This window comes from Salminus brasiliensis, chromosome 25, assembly GCF_030463535.1.
Source record: "Salminus brasiliensis chromosome 25, fSalBra1.hap2, whole genome shotgun sequence".
Classification (NCBI taxonomy): domain Eukaryota; kingdom Metazoa; phylum Chordata; class Actinopteri; order Characiformes; family Bryconidae; genus Salminus; species Salminus brasiliensis.
The window spans coordinates 1,660,682-1,680,039 of NC_132902.1; the positions used below are offsets into that span (position 1 = coordinate 1,660,682).

Consider the following 19,358-nt stretch of genomic DNA (forward strand, 5'->3'; position numbering starts at 1 on the left):
GTTGTATTAATTTTTTGTTGTTGTTAATTGTTATTATATTTATCATTAATATTATAGTATTATTATTATGTTAAATAAATGTTTTTATTTTTATTCCCATTTTTGCTGAACTGAACACTGTAGCAGATAGGGCTTTAGATCTAGCTACGGAACTGCGTCTGGCAGCAGATGTGTGGCTATAGCATCATCATCATCAAGACAATTATGATGATGATGATGATGATGATAACTGTCTCTACTGTCCAGGGAGAAAGACTTTCTACTACTTTGGAGGAGCATTGCTGTGAAGATTTGATTACATTCAGTGACAAAAGTGCTAGTCAGGATGTTGGATGATGATCACCACCCCATCTCATCCCAGTATTCATTAGGAGGGGTGTCCACAAACATTTGGACGTAGTGTGCATGATGCTGGTAAAGGTTGTTTATAAGGACTGCAGTCATATGTGGGGTCCAGCCAGGTGAGTTAGCCATGCTAAATTGCTGCTGGGTGTCCAGGGTGTCCCCGGCCTTGCGCCCAGTGTTTCCAGCTGTGGACTCTCCATAACTCATGACCATGAAGACCATGATGATGATGATAAATAAAGCACATATTGGACCAAAACAATGGGCTGTTGGGTATTGTATTGTAGTGCACTGTGTCTTTAGATCACAGGGTTGTGGGTTCAATACCCGAGCTGTCACTGTTGGGCCCTTGAGCTAACGTCTTAACCCTCTCTGCTGTAGGGGAGATGCAGCATGGCTGACCCTGTGCTCTGACCCCGGCCCTCTGAATATGTAAATATACACACATCAGCCATAACATTAAAACCACCTGCCTAATATGGCGTAGGTCCCCCTCATGCCCCCAAAACAGCCTCTAAAGGTGTCCTGTGGTGTCTGGCCTCTTTTCCACTGCGGGGAGAAATGGTTGCCAAAGCCGCGCTGTACCGTTCTGTGCCAGTACGGACCATCATGTAGAACATGATGAAGCAGCTCAGGGAGAACATGCTGATCTAGAACCCGTTCCAGCAGGCCCCTGTAGTCAGACAGATAAACACTGATCTGAGGTCTGATTATAAACCGGAACTCCTGCTGGTGTGAACTGAAAGGGAAGGTCGCCCTCTAGTGGACCCTGAGTACACCTGAGTGATTCTATGTGTGTGTGTTTAAATGAGAGTGTTGCAGATGGATTATGGGAGTTTTTTGTATATGATTATTGGTAAAGGGACATTTGGGTCAAAAGAAGACAGTGATCAACATACTGGAGATAATCATATATTTAAACTGTCACACTGGTGATCGTTGGGATGTCCTCACTGAGCTTCTGCTTTGGGCCATAAGCTGAAAAAACCTTCAGCTCAGTAGGCCTTGAGGTCAGTGTTTGAAACGTCCACCAGATGGTGCAATACAGCACAGTAATACAATACAATAATAATAAAAATAATAACAATAAACAGAATAAAAGTAAAATATATGCAATTGAAAGGTAGTGCAGTACTAAAGAACATAGAATGATGAATGGCAGTACTGAATAAACATGTGCATATATTGGTATATAAGTATAAGGTCCCACTGGGAAGAGTGATGGCTGATGGCTCTGCAAAGGTGTCAAAATATTCACATTCTACTTGTCCCTGTCCATCGTTCACCGACGTGTCACCCATTACTTGTCCCTGTCCATCGTTCACCGACATGGCACCGATTACTCGTCTCTGTCCATCGTTCACCGACGTGGGGACGACTGCTTGTCCCTGTCCATCGTTCACCAACATGGCACCGATTACTTGTCTCTGTCCATTGTTTACCGACGTGGCGGCGTCTGCTTGTTCCCGTTCATCGTGCATCATGCAGCTTTTAGTCCCAACAGGGTTACAGTGAAAATAATAAGGACCTCTGGTCTGGTTCTGACACTGCTGCTTTTGGACCCAAGTAAGAGTTTTAAATCTGGATCTTCTGTGGAAAAGAAACAAAATGAACTTATTTAAGAGAGGAGGAAAAGGGAGGGACAACAGAGGACGACAAGCATCCATAATCTGCAGATTTTTAAAGCCTCCACCTTCTAGAATTTACTGAACTTCAGACTTTCCTCCTCGAAATTCATGATTCGCTAGACATTGAACCTCAGAACAGTAACTACAGCCAGACGACGACTCGGGCAGCTGTGCACTTTAACCAGACAAAGATCCATTTAAGCATTCAGATAGTTGGGTCTACATGATTGACGGGTCACTCACCTTTTACTATCACTTTTACTGTTTGTTTGTCGAGATCTGGGATGAAGCAGGTGTACGGTCCTTCATCAGACTTCCTCACATCTCTCAGTCTGATGGAAAAGTTGCCGTTTCTCCACTCGTCTGGAAAACTCTCCACTCTGTCTCTGAACGCTTCATCCTGCTCTATTATCCATTCTTTACTCCAGATAATGTCGTACACTATCTTACTGTCTCTGTATCTCCAGAACACAGACGCTGTTTCCCGCAGAGCCTCATCACTGTGTGAACAGGGTAGGATGACGGAGTCTCCGACTACAGCTTTGATCTCCTGCAGAAACACTGGAAGGGAAACAGGTTACAGGTGTGTAGACAGGCCTGGACTTCCATGTTCATTATCCTCACAGATACTGAAGCCTCTAGAAGCAGCTGTATAATGAGATTAGTGAAGTTCTCACCTCGGTCTATCATCATCAGCAGGAGGAGGAACACACAGGTGAACCAGCACCTGCAGAAAGAGGAATTGTAATCAGCAGCCTGTTAAGCATGGTGGTGGTAGCATCATGCTCTGGGGCCTCTACATTGCACAAGATGGAAGAAGTCACTACCTCAGAGTTCTTTAGCATAACCTCAATCCATCATCTAGGCGCCTGAAACCTGCACATAGTTGGGTGTTGGTGTTCCAACATCAACAATGACCCCAAACCCACATTAAAGGCTAACATTAAGCTTTTGGAACCTAAAGTCCTGACCTCAACCTTAACAAATAATAAATGGACTGCGCTTAAAACAAAAATAACAAAAATAACAAAATTCAGGAAGCAAGCGCTACCAAATGTGTCTGGTTATGACAGAACTAGCTAAGCTAAGCAAAGGGTCATTTAACCACATATTAGGAGGGCTGTATGTATACGGGGGAGGGGGGGGGCCCTCTTTTTCGCTTTTAGGAGAGCCTTTATATCTGGATTAATCCATGGCTTGTTGTTGGAAAAACACCGAACAGTCTTGGTGGGCACGGTGTTCTCCACACAGAAGTTGACGTAGTCCGTAATGCAGTGAGTGAGGTTGTCAATGTCCTCCCCATTAGGATCACACAGTTCTTCCCACACCGTTGTTTGGAAGCAGTCCTTCAGAGCCTTCTCAGACTCCTTGGACCACTTCTTCACTGTACGGGTGACAGCTGGTTCCCTATGTACAATGGGTTTGTACACAGGCAGAAGATGAACCAGACAGTGATCAGATCTTCCAAGGGGAGGGAGAGGTCACGAGTGGTATGCCTCCTTTGTGTTGGCAAAAAACAGGTCCAGTGTTTTCACGTCTCTGGTGTGGCAGGTTACATACTGGGTGAAGGTGGACAGAGTGGAGGATGGAGAAGCATGGTTGAAGTCTCCGGAGATAAGGAGGAGGGCCTGCGGGTGCTGTGTCTGCAGCCTGCACACAGCTGAGTGCAGGACATCACAGGCCGAGCCAGCGTTAGCAGAGGGGGGGACGTACGCAGCGATCACGATCACGTGCGAGAATCCCCTCGCCTCCCTTCCTCTTACTGAGGTGAAATCCTTGCACAGATACGGGCGTGTCTGGGGTCAGCGTGGTTCGCCAGGTCTCTGTGAACACCATGGTGCTGCACTCCCGGTATTCCCTCTGATGTCGCGTTAGCGCCGCCAGCTCGTCCATCTTATTGGGGAGCGACCTCACGTTCCCCAGGACTACAGAAGGAAGAGCGGGCTGGTAGCGTCTCCTCCGGGCGCGACACAGAGCTCCAGCCCGGCTCCCCCGCCGCCTCCTCCTCAGCTCGCAGGGGATGTCGTGCCTCTCGCGCGGCAGCACAGCTAACAGCTGGTCCCTGGTGGAAACAATAGGCGCGAGCTCTCCAGACACGCCCGTAAACAAAGACAAAAGTAGCGCAGAAACCAGAACAAGCTCCACGCTTTTGGTGTCCATTGTGCCTAAAGTCATAAACAACACTAAACTAGCAAAGAAACTTAACTTAAAACTTGTTACAAAACTAAACAAAACTTAGAGCTGCTGCAACATCCGTGGCGCCATCTTGAAATCTAAAATAAAAAAGCTCAATAAGTCATAAAAGCCTCCATATTTAATAAAGGTTTCACTCATCTGCTCCTGTAAGTCATGTACATCTCCAGAGCGAGAGAGAGAGAGAGAGGATAGAGAGAGAGAGAGGATAGAGAGAGAGAGAGAGAAAGAGAGAGAGACAGAGAGAGAGAGATACAGCAAGAGTGGGACTTTCTGGTTTTGATTGGACTATGTCTTTATTTTATCTTTTATCTTGGTTTATTTGACATGTAAATTCTAAACTTGTTTTTTTTGGTCTATTGCAGTTTAATGATATTAAATGCATAGCTATTGAGGCTATATGCTCAATTATACAAACATTGGTTTGTTCAAAAAGTATTTTATATTCTTAAACCTTGATTAAATTGGATTAGAGTGGAGGAAAGTCAGTCAGACTTCATTCTTGTAGCCTATTTTGCCGATGTTTATGCTGGTGGATCATTGCTCGCACTGTTGGCGTTTTAGTCATTTCCATTCTTAATAAACAGTTTTAATGACTAAGCTTCTTCCGCGCTGCACTGTTCATTAACATCATTCTGAACAGATTTCGCTCATTTAATCCACTCGGAGCTGAAGTTAAAAAGCTCAGTCTTAACGCTCTGCTTCTTAAAGAAATGTGGGGTTTTAATAATAATAAGACTTTATTATATACTGATATCTCTACATGTCGAACATCCATCAACAAAATCATATTTCTAAATTTTCAAGATTTGCTCCACTGGTCCAACAGTCTTAGTTCTCTCTCAATTTCTATTCATCTCTTTGTTTTTTATTTATTTGTACTATTTTATTATTCTCCCTACATTTGCTTCAAGCTCAAACTGCTCCTCCATTCTCTGCCTGCGTTTCTGAAAGGAGCTGTGTTACATATTTGAAACATTATAGAATAATCCTCTAAACTATTATTATGATATAAATCTTAAAGGTGCAATATCAGAAACAGTCTGAGATGAGTTTTCCCAAAAGCTTCATAACACGACCTTGTTAACTTCTTTAAAATGTTCTTTAAAATGTTTACTAGTTTGGCCAAAGCCTCCCGTAACTGAAGTAGGAAGTGAACTATGTTCTATAGGCCCGAAAACAAGTGAGGGTTAATTTAGCTCAGCATTAAATACAGATTAGGACAAAGCCGTCTGGCCGCACTCCGCCTTTGACTCTAAACTGCCCTCTAGTGGATCTACCGCTCAACAGCCACGCCAGCGTCAAGGACGCATAGAAGTATGTGGGCAGCGCTGGTTTCCTCGTTTAAAGCATTTCGCATGTAACGGGCGTATAAACGACCCTTTAATTGGCTCCCACTTTCTGGCAGTTGCTAGGCTGATGCTAAGTGGCTGTTGCATATTGCTTTCACGGTTGGGGGTGGTGGGGACCAGTGTAATTTTTTTTTTCCATGACCACGGCAACCATTTGGCAACAGTACAGCAGACACCTCCGATTACCACTGAATCTGCCCCAGCAACATCCCAGCAACCAAGCCAACGTCAAGGACCCAAAGAAGTATGTGGGCAGTGCCAGTTTTCTATCGTTTAAAACTGACATCTTAAAACTGGGAACAGCACCAAGCAGGACAGGCAAGCGCTACGACGAGTGAGACGTTCAGCAGAGCGAATCACTAGGATGGAGTTTCCTGACCTGCAGTCCATAAATGCAGTCCACAAATATCCAGCATCAGGCAACACATTAGGTACAGATCATCTTTAAATACAGTGGCATGCAAGCGCTTCGGGCACCCCGGTCAGCAAGTCGTGGCCTAGAAGACCAAGGTAACTTTCAGAGAGAGCTGCTGGTAGGATTGCTAGCAAGGCTAAACAAACCTCCCCAATTGGCTGTAAAAGACCGTCAGGAAGCTCCAGCATCCATTCTGGAGTGGTGGTGCACTGTTCTACTGTGCAGCGATATCTTCATCAAAGAGTCATCGGACAGCCTTTCATCCTCTGCCCAAATGTCAGTACCCAACTCGGCCAGGAGAGGGAGCCACTGTGACACCCTGGCCATGTTTTAGTCGCCTACTGTATGCAGTTATATAACATATCCTTGGACCAGGGGTGGGTGCCCAGACCCTTTGCAAACCTAGCATTTGATTGGACACAGTGGACAGAAGTGCAGAACGTCACTGTCCTCCACATATATGAACATCTCACCTGGACAGAGAGCGTCCTTGTTAAAAATAGTATCGTATTTCTGGTTCAGTGGGGTGTGTTACAGGTTCACCTTCATGTGTGATCAGCACCAACACCAGAGACACCAAGAACAAACAGGGACTGCAGAGAGGAAACAAAAGAAAAGACAGGAAATGTTGGTATTATGGCACGGCACTCTGTAGTTGAACAGAAATATGAATGATATGGATAAAACACTTCTGGACATGATTATCAGGAGGCCAGAAATGTTCTTAACCGTTCTTCAAATTAGTGAAGAATTTTACCTCAGAAAAAAACAGCTAAAGACCAACTTAGCTAGCTAGCTCAGCTCTCTGCGGAAGCTCTCACCCAACTGGCGAACAACGGCTGAGCTGAAGTGGCCAACTTATGAACTATATGTGGAGTAAATCCAGTCAAATTTAGCAAAGAGGGTAAATTATATCCAACATATCAATAAATAACCTGGGTTCTGTTAGCACGAGCTCTTCTGAGGGGGATTAACTACGAACTACGAGTCTTATATCTGTACTTATTTATTACCAGTTTATACAGTTAATACATACCCCATCTTATCCATGACCTAGAAATGAGTTTATAACCATGTAGATTAATTAATTACAAAAAAATAAGCACCAATATTTCTAATAGAGCTCAAAACACGTCCAGTCTCGCCACACAACTTTTATTTTTTTATTAATTGTACTTATTACAATTATAATTACTTATTATAATTGTACTTATTACTTATTTTTTTATTAATTGTACTTAATTATGTATTAATTCACTGCAATATTATTAACTAATTATTTATTTTTTACAAAGTATTCTAAATGCTTTTATTTTTTATTATTATTACACTTACCCCCTCCGCCCAGAACTGACGTAAGCACTGTGCTGGAGGTTGTATTAAATTTTTTTTGTTATTAATTGTTATTATATTTATCATTAATATTATATTTTTATTATGTTAAATAAATGTTTTTATTTTTATTCCCATTTTTGCTGAACTGAACACTGTAGCAGATAGGGCTTTAGATCTAGCTACGGAACTGCGTCTGGCAGCAGATGTGCGGCTATAGCATCATCATCATCAAGACAATTATGATGATAATGATGATGATGATGATAACTGTCTCTACTGTCCAGGGAGAAAGACTTTCTACTACTTTGGAGGAGCATTGCTGTGAGGATTTGATTGCATTCAGTGACAAAAGTGCTAGTCAGAATGTTGGATGATGATCATCACCCCATCTCATCCCAGTATTCATTAGGAGGGGTGTCCACAAACATTTGGACGTAGTGTGCATGATGCTGGTAAAGGTTGTTTATAAGGACTGCAGTCATATGTGGGGTCCAGCCAGGTGAGTTAGCCATGCTAAATTGCTGCCAGGGTGTCCCCGGCCTTGCGCCCAGTGTTTCCAGCTGTGGACTCTCCATAACTCTGACCATGAAGAAGACCAGGATGATGATGATGGTGATGATAAATAAAGCACATATTGCACCAAAACAACTGGCTGTTGGGTATTGTATTGTAGTGCACTGTGTCTTTAGATCACAGGGTTGTGGGTTCAATACCCGAGCTGTCACTGTTGGGCCCTTGAGCTAATGTCTTAACCCTCTCTGCTGTAGGGGAGATGCAGCATGGCTGACCCTGTGCTCTGACCTCGGCCCTCTGAACTGGGACATGTAAATATACACACATCAGCCATAACATTAAAACCACCTGCCTAATATGGAGTAGGTCCCCCTCATGCCCCCAAAACAGCCTCTGAAGGTGTCCTGTGGACCATCATGTAGATCATGATGAAGCAGCTCAGGGAGAACATGCTGATCTAGAACCCGTTCCAGCAGGCCCCTGTAGTCAGACAGATAAACACTGATCTGAGGTCTGATTATAAACCTGAACTCCTGCTGGTGTGAACTGAAAGGGAAGGTCGCCCTCTAGTGGCCGTGGACCCTGCGTACACCTGAGTGATTCTATGTGTGTGTTCTGACACTGCTGCTGTTGGACCCAAGTAAGAGTGTTAAATCTGGATCTTCTGTGGATAAGAAACAGAATGAACTTATTTAAGAGAGGAGGAGGAGGAGGGAGGGACAACAGAGGACGACAAGCATCCACAATCTGCAGATTTTTAAAGCCTCCACCTTCTAGAATTTACTGAACTTCAGTCTTTCCTCCTCGAAATTCATGATTCGCTAGACATTGAACCTCAGAACAGTAACTACAGCCAGACGACGACTCGGGCAGCTGTGCACTTTAACCAGACAAAGATCCATTTAAGCATTCAGATAGTTGGGTCTACATGATTGACGGGTCACTCACCTTTTACTATCACTTTTACTGTTTGTTTGTCGAGATCTGGGATGAAGCAGGTGTACGGTCCTTCATCAGACTTCCTCACATCTCTCAGTCTGATGGAGAAGTTGCCGTTTCTCCACTCGTCTGGAAAACTCTCCACTCTGTCTCTGAACGCTTCATCCTGCTCTATTATCCATTCTTTACTCCAGATAATGTCGTACACTATCTTACTGTCTCTGTATCTCCAGAACACAGACGCTGTTTCCTGCAGAGCCTCATCACTGTGTGAACAGGGTAGGATGACGGAGTCTCCGACTACAGCTTTGATCTCCTGCAGAAACACTGGAAGGGAAACACCAAGAAACACCCATTAAGAGTGTTCGCAGGCCCTGTTCTCGATCCTCACAGATACTGAAGCCTCTAGAAGCAGCTGTATAGTGAGGTTGGTGAAGTTCTCACCTCGGTCTATCATTAGCAGCAGCAGCGTTTGCTAAATGCCTTTAATGTAAATGTAAAAAGGAGGACTACCTCAGAGTTCTTTAGCATAACCTTAATCCATCATCTAGGCGCCTGAAACCTGCACACAGTTGGGTGTTCCAACATCGACGATGACCCCAAGCCCACGTCGGAGGTGCTTGTGGAATAGGTAAAAGGTAAAGCAGGCTAACGTTAAGCTTTTGGAACGGCCTTCCTAAAGTCCTGACCTCAACCTTAACAAATAATAAATGGACTGCACTTAAAACAAAAATAACAAAATTACAAAATTCAGGAAGTTTTTGCAAGCGCTACCAAATGTGTCTGGTTATGGTAGAGCTAGTTAAGGTAGCAAAGGGGCATTTAACCACATATTAGGAGGGCTGTATGTATACTTTTTAACCCGTGTCGATCTCAGAAAACCCCAAATTTAAGAACCCATTCTGCCCCAGAAAAAGAACAGTTCATAGAAATCCCTGAAAGCCAAATATTGATATTCGTGTCCATTATGAGTGTATGGAAACGGTCAAACTCAGAAGCACCTTAAAGCTACACAATAAGACTTTAAATGCTGTAACTTTTTTACTTTTCTTTGTTTGCCCAGGAAAAAATCCATAATCATCATAATCATAATCAAAGCATGTAACCCATGCAGGGAAATCCCACTGCCCTGCTTTCTTTTTTAGTGTATTTGTGCTGGAACAACTCATATACAACCCTTATACGCAGACAGTTTGTCGGAATTTAAACCACATGCTGACATTTCACAGTCCCACAGTTAATCTCACAGTTAGTACACTATCTTACTGTCTCTGTATCTCCAGAACACAGACGCTGTTTCCTGCAGAGCCTCATCACTGTGTGAACAGGGTAGGATGACGGAGTCTCCGACTACAGCTTTGATCTCCTGCAGAAACACTGGAAGGGAAACACCAAGAAACACCCATTAAGAGTGTTCGCAGGCCCTGTTCTCGATCCTCACAGATACTGAAGCCTCTAGAAGCAGCTGTATAGTGAGGTTGGTGAAGTTCTCACCTCGGTCTATCATTAGCAGCAGCAGCGTTTGCTAAATGCCTTTAATGTAAATGTAAAAAGGAGGACTACCTCAGAGTTCTTTAGCATAACCTTAATCCATCATCTAGGCGCCTGAAACCTGCACACAGTTGGGTGTTCCAACATCGACGATGACCCCAAGCCCACGTCGGAGGTGCTTGTGGAATAGGTAAAAGGTAAAGCAGGCTAACGTTAAGCTTTTGGAACGGCCTTCCTAAAGTCCTGACCTCAACCTTAACAAATAATAAATGGACTGCACTTAAAACAAAAATAACAAAATTACAAAATTCAGGAAGTTTTTGCAAGCGCTACCAAATGTGTCTGGTTATGGTAGAGCTAGTTAAGGTAGCAAAGGGTAATTTAACCACATATTAGGAGGGCTGTATGTATACTTTTTAACCCGTGTCGATCTCAGAAAACCCCAAATTTAAGAACCCATTCTGCCCCAGAAAAAGAACAGTTCATAGAAATCCCTGAAAGCCAAATATTGATATTCGTGTCCATTATGAGTGTATGGAAACGGTCAAACTCAGAAGCACCTTAAAGCTACACAATAAGACTTTAAATGCTGTAACTTTTTTACTTTTCTTTGTTTGCCCAGGAAAAAATCCATAATCATCATAATCATAATCAAAGCATGTAACCCATGCAGGGAAATCCCACTGCCCTGCTTTCTTTTTTAGTGTATGTGTGCTGGAACAACTCATATACAACCCTTATACGCAGACAGTTTGTCGGAATTTAAACCACATGCTGACATTTCACAGTCCCACAGTTAATCTCACAGTTAGTCACAGACCAAGGGCAATTCCACCGAATGGAAGCTGTTTACTTGTAACTTTTTCAACTTTAATTCTAACTAATTAAACTGAATTTGGTATACATATTTTTTCAACTCTGAATCTATTGACACATATGTATTAAAAACATGTATTGGTCAATCTCATGCAGCTTTATTTTATTTTATCTAAGCCGAAGATGGTAACATTTTCTCAGTCCTGTTACCGAAACATGTCCACGAATTCCTTTGATTTTCCCCCAAGAAAGGGTTTATTTTAAAGAAATGTCTGACTACAAATCAGTTTAAATCATTCATATTTAAGGTTGAATCAGAATACTGGGCTCAATATATTTGATCTATGACGGTACACATGGAAGTGCTTGGTTGTGGATCTACAGCTTGCATAATTTTAACTGTAAAACTTGTAATGTGAAAAGTGTTACATTGGCGAATATTCACACTAATAAATCAATAAACCAGAGAACGCTACTCACGCATGTTACTGACACTGACTCATATAAAGAGAAACAGGACTGAGTTTTTAATGTTTTTAGCATATAGAACTAGTAAATACAAGTCGTGGCTTGAGCTTGTATCTAAATCTGGGCAGGTAACTTACCATATATATATATATATTACATATTATAAGCAATTGTTATATTACTTCTATTATATTATTTCAAAAGTAAATCGTCCAGCAAGATAAAAGTGTTTACTCATTGTTTTATAGATTTATTTTCGTGCTGGTTCACATCTCTCTTTAAAACATCCGCAGCAGTTCCTACGCAGATAGGTGTTGATTATAGGTGTTTTGACTATATAATTGGTGACTCAAATAATCTTACGTGCTGTCCTTTCCCTAAACCAGCGGGGCTGCCCTGAGAAGACTGGTAAAAAAGTACCTCCCCCACGTTTCTCATGTTGTTACACTCGAATTTTTCTTTTTTTTATTGCAATGATGCAGTTTAATGATATTAAATGCATAGCTATTGAGGCTATATGCTCAATTTTACAAACATTGGTTTGTTCAGAAAGTATTTTATATTCTTAAACCTTGATTAAATTGGATTAGAGTGGAGGAAAGCCAGTCAGACTTCATTCTTGTAGCCTATTTTGCCGATGTTTATGCTGGTGGATCATTGCTCGCACTGTTGGTGTTTTAATCATTTCCATTCTTAATAAACAGTTTTAATGACTAAGCTTCTTCCGCGCTGCACTGTTCATTAACATCATTCTGAACAGATTTCGCTCATTTAATCCACTCGGAGCTGAAGTTAAAAAGCTCAGTCTTAACGCTCTGCTTCTTAAAGAAATGTGGGGTTTTAATAATAATAAGACTTTATTATATACTGATATCTCTACATGTCGAACATCCATCAACAAAATCATATTTCTAAATTTTCAAGATTTGCTCCACTGGTCCAACAGTCTTAGTTCTCTCTCAATTTCTATTCATCTCTTTGTTTTTTATTTATTTGTACTATTTTATTATTCTCCCTACATTTGCTTCAAGCTCAAACTGCTCCTCCATTCTCTGCCTGCGTTTCTGAAAGGAGCTGTGTTACATATTTGAAACATTATAGAATAATCCTCTAAACTATTATTATGATATAAATCTTAAAGGTGCAATATCAGAAACAGTCTGAGATGAGTTTTCCCAAAAGCTTCATAACACAACTTTGTTAACTTCTTTAAAATGTTCTTTAAAATGTTTACTAGTTTGGCCAAAGCCTCCCGTAACTGAAGTAGGAAGTGAACTATGTTCTATAGGCCCGAAAACAAGTGAGGGTTAATTTAGCTCAGCATTAAATACAGATTAGGACAAAGCCGTCTGGCCGCACTCCGCCTTTGACTCTAAACTGCCCTCTAGTGGATCTACCGCTCAACAGCCACGCCAGCGTCAAGGACGCATAGAAGTATGTGGGCAGCGCTGGTTACCTCGTTTAAAGCATTTCGCATGTAACGGGCGTATAAACGACCCTTTAATTGGCTCCCACTTTCTGGCAGTTGCTAGGCTGATGCTAAGTGGCTTTTGCATATTGCTTTCACGGTTGGGGGTGGTGGGGACCAGTGTAAATTTTTTTTTCCATGACCACGGCAACCATTTGGCAACAGTACAGCAGACACTTCCGATTACCACTGAATCTGCCCCAGCAACATCCCAGCAACCAAGCCAACGTCAAGGACCCAAAGAAGTATGTGGGCAGTGCCAGTTTTCTATCGTTTAAAACTGACATCTTAAAACTGGGAACAGCACCAAGCAGGACAGGCAAGCGCTACGACGAGTGAGACGTTCAGCAGAGCGAATCACTAGGATGGAGTTTCCTGACCTGCTGTCCATAAATGCAGTCCACAAATATCCAGCATCAGGCAACACATTAGGTACAGATCATCTTTAAATACAGTGGCATGCAAGCGCTTCGGGCACCCCGGTCAGCAAGTCGTGGCCTAGAAGACCAAGGTAACTTTCAGAGAGAGCTGCTGGTAGGATTGCTAGCAAGGCTAAACAAACCTCCCCAATTGGCTGTAAAAGACCGTCAGGAAGCTCCAGCATCCATTCTGGAGTGGTGGTGCACTGTTCTACTGTGCAGCGATATCTTCATCAAAGAGTCATCGGACAGCCTTTCATCCTCTGCCCAAATGTCAGTACCCAACTCGGCCAGGAGAGGGAGCCACTGTGACACCCTGGCCATGTTTTAGTCGCCTACTGTATGCAGTTATATAACATATCCTTGGACCAGGGGTGGGTGCCCAGACCCTTTCCAAACCTAGCATTTGATTGGACACAGTGGACAGAAGTGCAGAACGTCACTGTCCTCCACATATATGAACATCTCACCTGGACAGAGAGCGTCCTTGTTAAAAATAGTATCGTATTTCTGGTTCAGTGGGGTGTGTTACAGGTTCACCTTCATGTGTGATCAGCACCAACACCAGAGACACCAAGAACAAACAGGGACTGCAGAGAGGAAACAAAAGAAAAGACAGGAAATGTTGGTATTATGGCACGGCACTCTGTAGTTGAACAGAAATATGAATGATATGGATAAAACACTTCTGGACATGATTATCAGGAGGCCAGAAATGTTCTTAACCGTTCTTCTTCAAATTAGTGAAGAATTTTACCTCAGAAAAAAACAGCTAAAGACCAACTTAGCTAGCTAGCTCAGCTCTCTGCAGAAGCTCTCACCCAACTGGCGAACAACGGCTGAGCTGAAGTGGCCAACTTATGAACTATATGTGGAGTAAATCCAGTCAAATTTAGCAAAGAGGGTAAATTATATCCAACATATCAATAAATAACCTGGGTTCTGTTAGCACGAGCTCTTCTGAGGGGGATTAACTACGAACTACGAGTCTTATATCTGTACTTATTTATTACCAGTTTATACAGTTAATACATACCCCATCTTATCCATGACCTAGAAATGAGTTTATAACCATGTAGATTAATTAATTACAAAAAAATAAGCACCAATATTTCTAATAGAGCTCAAAACACGTCCAGTCTCGCCACACAACTTTTATTTTTTTATTAATTGTACTTATTACAATTATAATTACTTATTATAATTGTACTTATTACTTATTTTTTTATTAATTGTACTTAATTATGTATTAATTCACTGCAATATTATTAACTAATTATTTATTTTTTACAAAGTATTCTAAATGCTTTTATTTTTTATTATTATTACACTTACCCCCTCCGCCCAGAACTGACGTAAGCACTGTGCTGGAGGTTGTATTAAATTTTTTTTGTTATTAATTGTTATTATATTTATCATTAATATTATATTTTTATTATGTTAAATAAATGTTTTTATTTTTATTCCCATTTTTGCTGAACTGAACACTGTAGCAGATAGGGCTTTAGATCTAGCTACGGAACTGCGTCTGGCAGCAGATGTGCGGCTATAGCATCATCATCATCAAGACAATTATGATGATAATGATGATGATGATGATAACTGTCTCTACTGTCCAGGGAGAAAGACTTTCTACTACGTTGGAGGAGCATTGCTGTGAGGATTTGATTGCATTCAGTGACAAAAGTGCTAGTCAGAATGTTGGATGATGATCATCACCCCATCTCATCCCAGTATTCATTAGGAGGGGTGTCCACAAACATTTGGACGTAGTGTGCATGATGCTGGTAAAGGTTGTTTATAAGGACTGCAGTCATATGTGGGGTCCAGCCAGGTGAGTTAGCCATGCTAAATTGCTGCCAGGGTGTCCCCGGCCTTGCGCCCAGTGTTTCCAGCTGTGGACTCTCCATAACTCATGACCATGAAGAAGACCATCATGATGGTGATGATAAATAAAGCACATATTGGACCAAAACAACTGGCTGTTGGGTATTGTATTGTAGTGCACTGTGTCTTTAGATCACAGGGTTGTGGGTTCAATACCCGAGCTGTCACTGTTGGGCCCTTGAGCTAATGTCTTAACCCTCTCTGCTGTAGGGGAGATGCAGCATGGCTGACCCTGTGCTCTGACCTCGGCCCTCTGAACTGGGACATGTAAATATACACACATCAGCCATAACATTAAAACCACCTGCCTAATATGGAGTAGGTCCCCCTCATGCCCCCAAAACAGCCTCTGAAGGTGTCCTGTGGACCATCATGTAGATCATGATGAAGCAGCTCAGGGAGAACATGCTGATCTAGAACCCGTTCCAGCAGGCCCCTGTAGTCAGACAGATAAACACTGATCTGAGGTCTGATTATAAACCTGAACTCCTGCTGGTGTGAACTGAAAGGGAAGGTCGCCCTCTAGTGGCCGTGGACCCTGCGTACACCTGAGTGATTCTATGTGTGTGTTCTGACACTGCTGCTGTTGGACCCAAGTAAGAGTGTTAAATCTGGATCTTCTGTGGATAAGAAACAGAATGAACTTATTTAAGAGAGGAGGAGGAGGAGGGAGGGACAACAGAGGACGACAAGCATCCACAATCTGCAGATTTTTAAAGCCTCCACCTTCTAGAATTTACTGAACTTCAGTCTTTCCTCCTCGAAATTCATGATTCGCTAGACATTGAACCTCAGAACAGTAACTACAGCCAGACGACGACTCGGGCAGCTGTGCACTTTAACCAGACAAAGATCCATTTAAGCATTCAGATAGTTGGGTCTACATGATTGACGGGTCACTCACCTTTTACTGTCACTTTTACTGTTTGTTTGTCGAGATCTGGGATGAAGCAGGTGTACGGTCCTTCATCAGACTTCCTCACATCTCTCAGTCTGATGGAAAAGTTGCCGTTTCTCCACTCGTCTGGAAAACTCTCCACTCTGTCTCTGAACGCTTCATCCTGCTCTATTATCCATTCTTCACTCCAGATAATGTCGTACACTGTCTTACTGTCTCTGTATCTCCAGAACACAGACGCTGTTTCCTGCAGAGCCTCATCACTGTGTGAACAGGGTAGGATGACGGAGTCTCCGACTACAGCTTTGATCTCCTGCAGAAACACTGGAAGGGAAACACCAAGAAACACCCATTAAGAGTGTTCGCAGGCCCTGTTCTCGATCCTCACAGATACTGAAGCCTCTAGAAGCAGCTGTATAGTGAGGTTGGTGAAGTTCTCACCTCGGTCTATCATTAGCAGCAGCAGCGTTTGCTAAATGCCTTTAATGTAAATGTAAAAAGGAGGACTACCTCAGAGTTCTTTAGCATAACCTTAATCCATCATCTAGGCGCCTGAAACCTGCACACAGTTGGGTGTTCCAACATCGACGATGACCCCAAGCCCACGTCGGAGGTGCTTGTGGAATAGGTAAAAGGTAAAGCAGGCTAACGTTAAGCTTTTGGAACGGCCTTCCTAAAGTCCTGACCTCAACCTTAACAAATAATAAATGGACTGCACTTAAAACAAAAATAACAAAATTACAAAATTCAGGAAGTTTTTGCAAGCGCTACCAAATGTGTCTGGTTATGGTAGAGCTAGTTAAGGTAGCAAAGGGGCATTTAACCACATATTAGGAGGGCTGTATGTATACTTTTTAACCCGTGTCGATCTCAGAAAACCCCAAATTTAAGAACCCATTCTGCCCCAGAAAAAGAACAGTTCATAGAAATCCCTGAAAGCCAAATATTGATATTCGTGTCCATGATGAGTGTATGGAAACGGTCAAACTCAGAAGCACCTTAAAGCTACACAATAAGACTTTAAATGCTGTAACTTTTTTACTTTTCTTTGTTTGCCCAGGAAAAAATCCATAATCATCATAATCATAATCAAAGCATGTAACCCATGCAGGGAAATCCCACTGCCCTGCTTTCTTTTTTAGTGTATGTGTGCTGGAACAACTCATATACAACCCTTATACGCAGACAGTTTGTCGGAATTTAAACCACATGCTGACATTTCACAGTCCCACAGTTAATCTCACAGTTAGTCACAGACCAAGGGCAATTCCACCGAATGGAAGCTGTTTACTTGTAACTTTTTCAACTTTAATTCTAACTAATTAAACTGAATTTGGTATACATATTTTTTCAACTCTGAATCTATTGACACATATGTATTAAAAACATGTATTGGTCAATCTCATGCAGCTTTATTTTATTTTATCTAAGCCGAAGATGGTAACATTTTCTCAGTCCTGTTACCGAAACATGTCCACGAATTCCTTTGATTTTCCCCCAAGAAAGGGTTTATTTTAAAGAAATGTCTGACTACATGTTCTTAAATAATTCATATTTAAGGTTGAATCAGAATACTGGGCTCAATATATTTGATCTATGACGTTACACATGGAAGTGCTTGGTTGTGGATCTACAGCTTGCATAATTTTAACTGTAAAACTTGTAATGTGAAAATTGTTACATTGGCGAATATTCACACTAATAAATCAATAAACCAGAGAACGCTACTCACGCATGTTACTGACACTGACTCATATAAAGAGAAACAGGACTGAGTTTTTAATGTTTTTAGCATATAGAACTAGTAAATACAAGTCTCAAGTCAAGTGGCTTGAGCTTGTATCTATATCTGGGCTGGTAACTTACCATATATATATATATATATATATATATATATATATATTACATTTTATATATTATAAGCAATTATATTACTTCTATTATATTAGTTATATATATATATATATATTAGTGTTTGCTCATTGTTTTATAGATTTATTTTCGTGCTGGTTCACATCTCTCTTTGAAACGACCGTTCAAGCAATTCCTACGCAGATAGGTGTTTTGGTGTTAGATAGTGTTTTGACTATAAAATCCGTGACTCAAATAGTCTTACGTGCTGTCCTTTTCTTTACACTCGATTTTTTCTTTTTAATCGAATTCACAAAATAAGTCATGCATGCCTTTCTATTGCGCTTTATGCATACATTTTAACCCGCGTTGGTTCACATCTCTTCACATCACATCAGCAGCTCAGATTAAACACAGGCTGTAATATAAGTTTATTTAAAATAAAAAAGCTCAATAAGTCATAAAAAAGCCTCCATATTTCATAAAGGTTTCACTCACCTGCTCCTGTAAGTCATGTACATGTCCAGAGCGACAGAGAGAGAGAGAGAGAGAGAGAGAGAGAGAGAGAGAGAGAGAGATACAGCAAGAGTGGGACTTTGGTGTGAATCAGAGTACGCCTTCTGGGTCTGTCTTCCTAGTTTTGACTGGACTATGTCTTTATTTGATCTTTTATCTTGGTTTGTTTGTTTGGTTATTTTGGTCTATTGCAGTTTAATGATATTAAATGCATAGCTATTGAGGCTATATGCTCAATTTTACAAACATTGGTTTGTTCAGAAAGTATTTTATATTCTTAAACCTTGATTAAATTGGATTAGAGTGGAGGAAAGCCAGTCAGACTTCATTCTTGTAGCCTATTTTGCCGATGTTTATGCTGGTGGATCATTGCTCGCACTGTTGGTGTTTTAGTCATTTCCATTCTTAATAAACAGTTTTAATGACTAAGCTTCTTCCGCGCTGCACTGTTCATTAACATCATTCTGAACAGATTTCGCTCATTTAATCCACTCGGAGCTGAAGTTAAAAAGCTCAGTCTTAACGCTCTGCTTCTTAAAGAAATGTGGGGTTTTAATAATAATAAGACTTTATTTTATACTGATATCTCTACATGTCGAACATCCATCAACAAAATCATATTTCTAAATAAAATAAATAAAACTGATGGACTGTACCCTGTTCCTCCGTCTTACCTCCAAAGCATTTTCAAGATTTGCTCCACTGGTCCAACAGTCTTAGTTCTCTCTCAATTTCTATTCATCTCTTTGTTTTTTATTTATTTGTACTATTTTATTATTCTCCCTACATTTGCTTCAAGCTCAAACTGCTCCTCCATTCTCTGC

At 41.5% G+C, this 19,358-nt stretch overlaps 1 protein-coding gene across 5 annotated transcripts; it reads right to left on the minus strand.

Annotated features, from left to right (window-relative positions):
- Nucleotides 1-1,241: 1,241 nt before the first annotated feature.
- Nucleotides 1,242-18,557, minus strand: LOC140547995 (CD276 antigen homolog). Of its 5 annotated transcripts, none has more exons than XM_072671331.1 (4): nt 18,517-18,557; nt 2,651-2,700; nt 2,217-2,534; nt 1,242-1,935 (listed from the first exon to the last, which is right to left on the minus strand). In XM_072671331.1, exons 1-4 carry the CDS (start codon nt 18,537-18,539, stop codon nt 1,826-1,828), a joined length of 501 nt encoding a protein of 166 aa, XP_072527432.1. In that variant the 5' UTR covers nt 18,540-18,557; the 3' UTR covers nt 1,242-1,825. The 5 variants fall into 5 exon arrangements, with proteins under 5 accessions (XP_072527432.1, XP_072527435.1, XP_072527431.1 ...); XM_072671334.1 differs by lacking the exon at nt 18,517-18,557 and adding an exon at nt 6,407-6,506; XM_072671330.1 differs by lacking the exon at nt 18,517-18,557 and adding an exon at nt 4,308-4,471.
- Nucleotides 18,558-19,358: the final 801 nt, after the last annotated feature.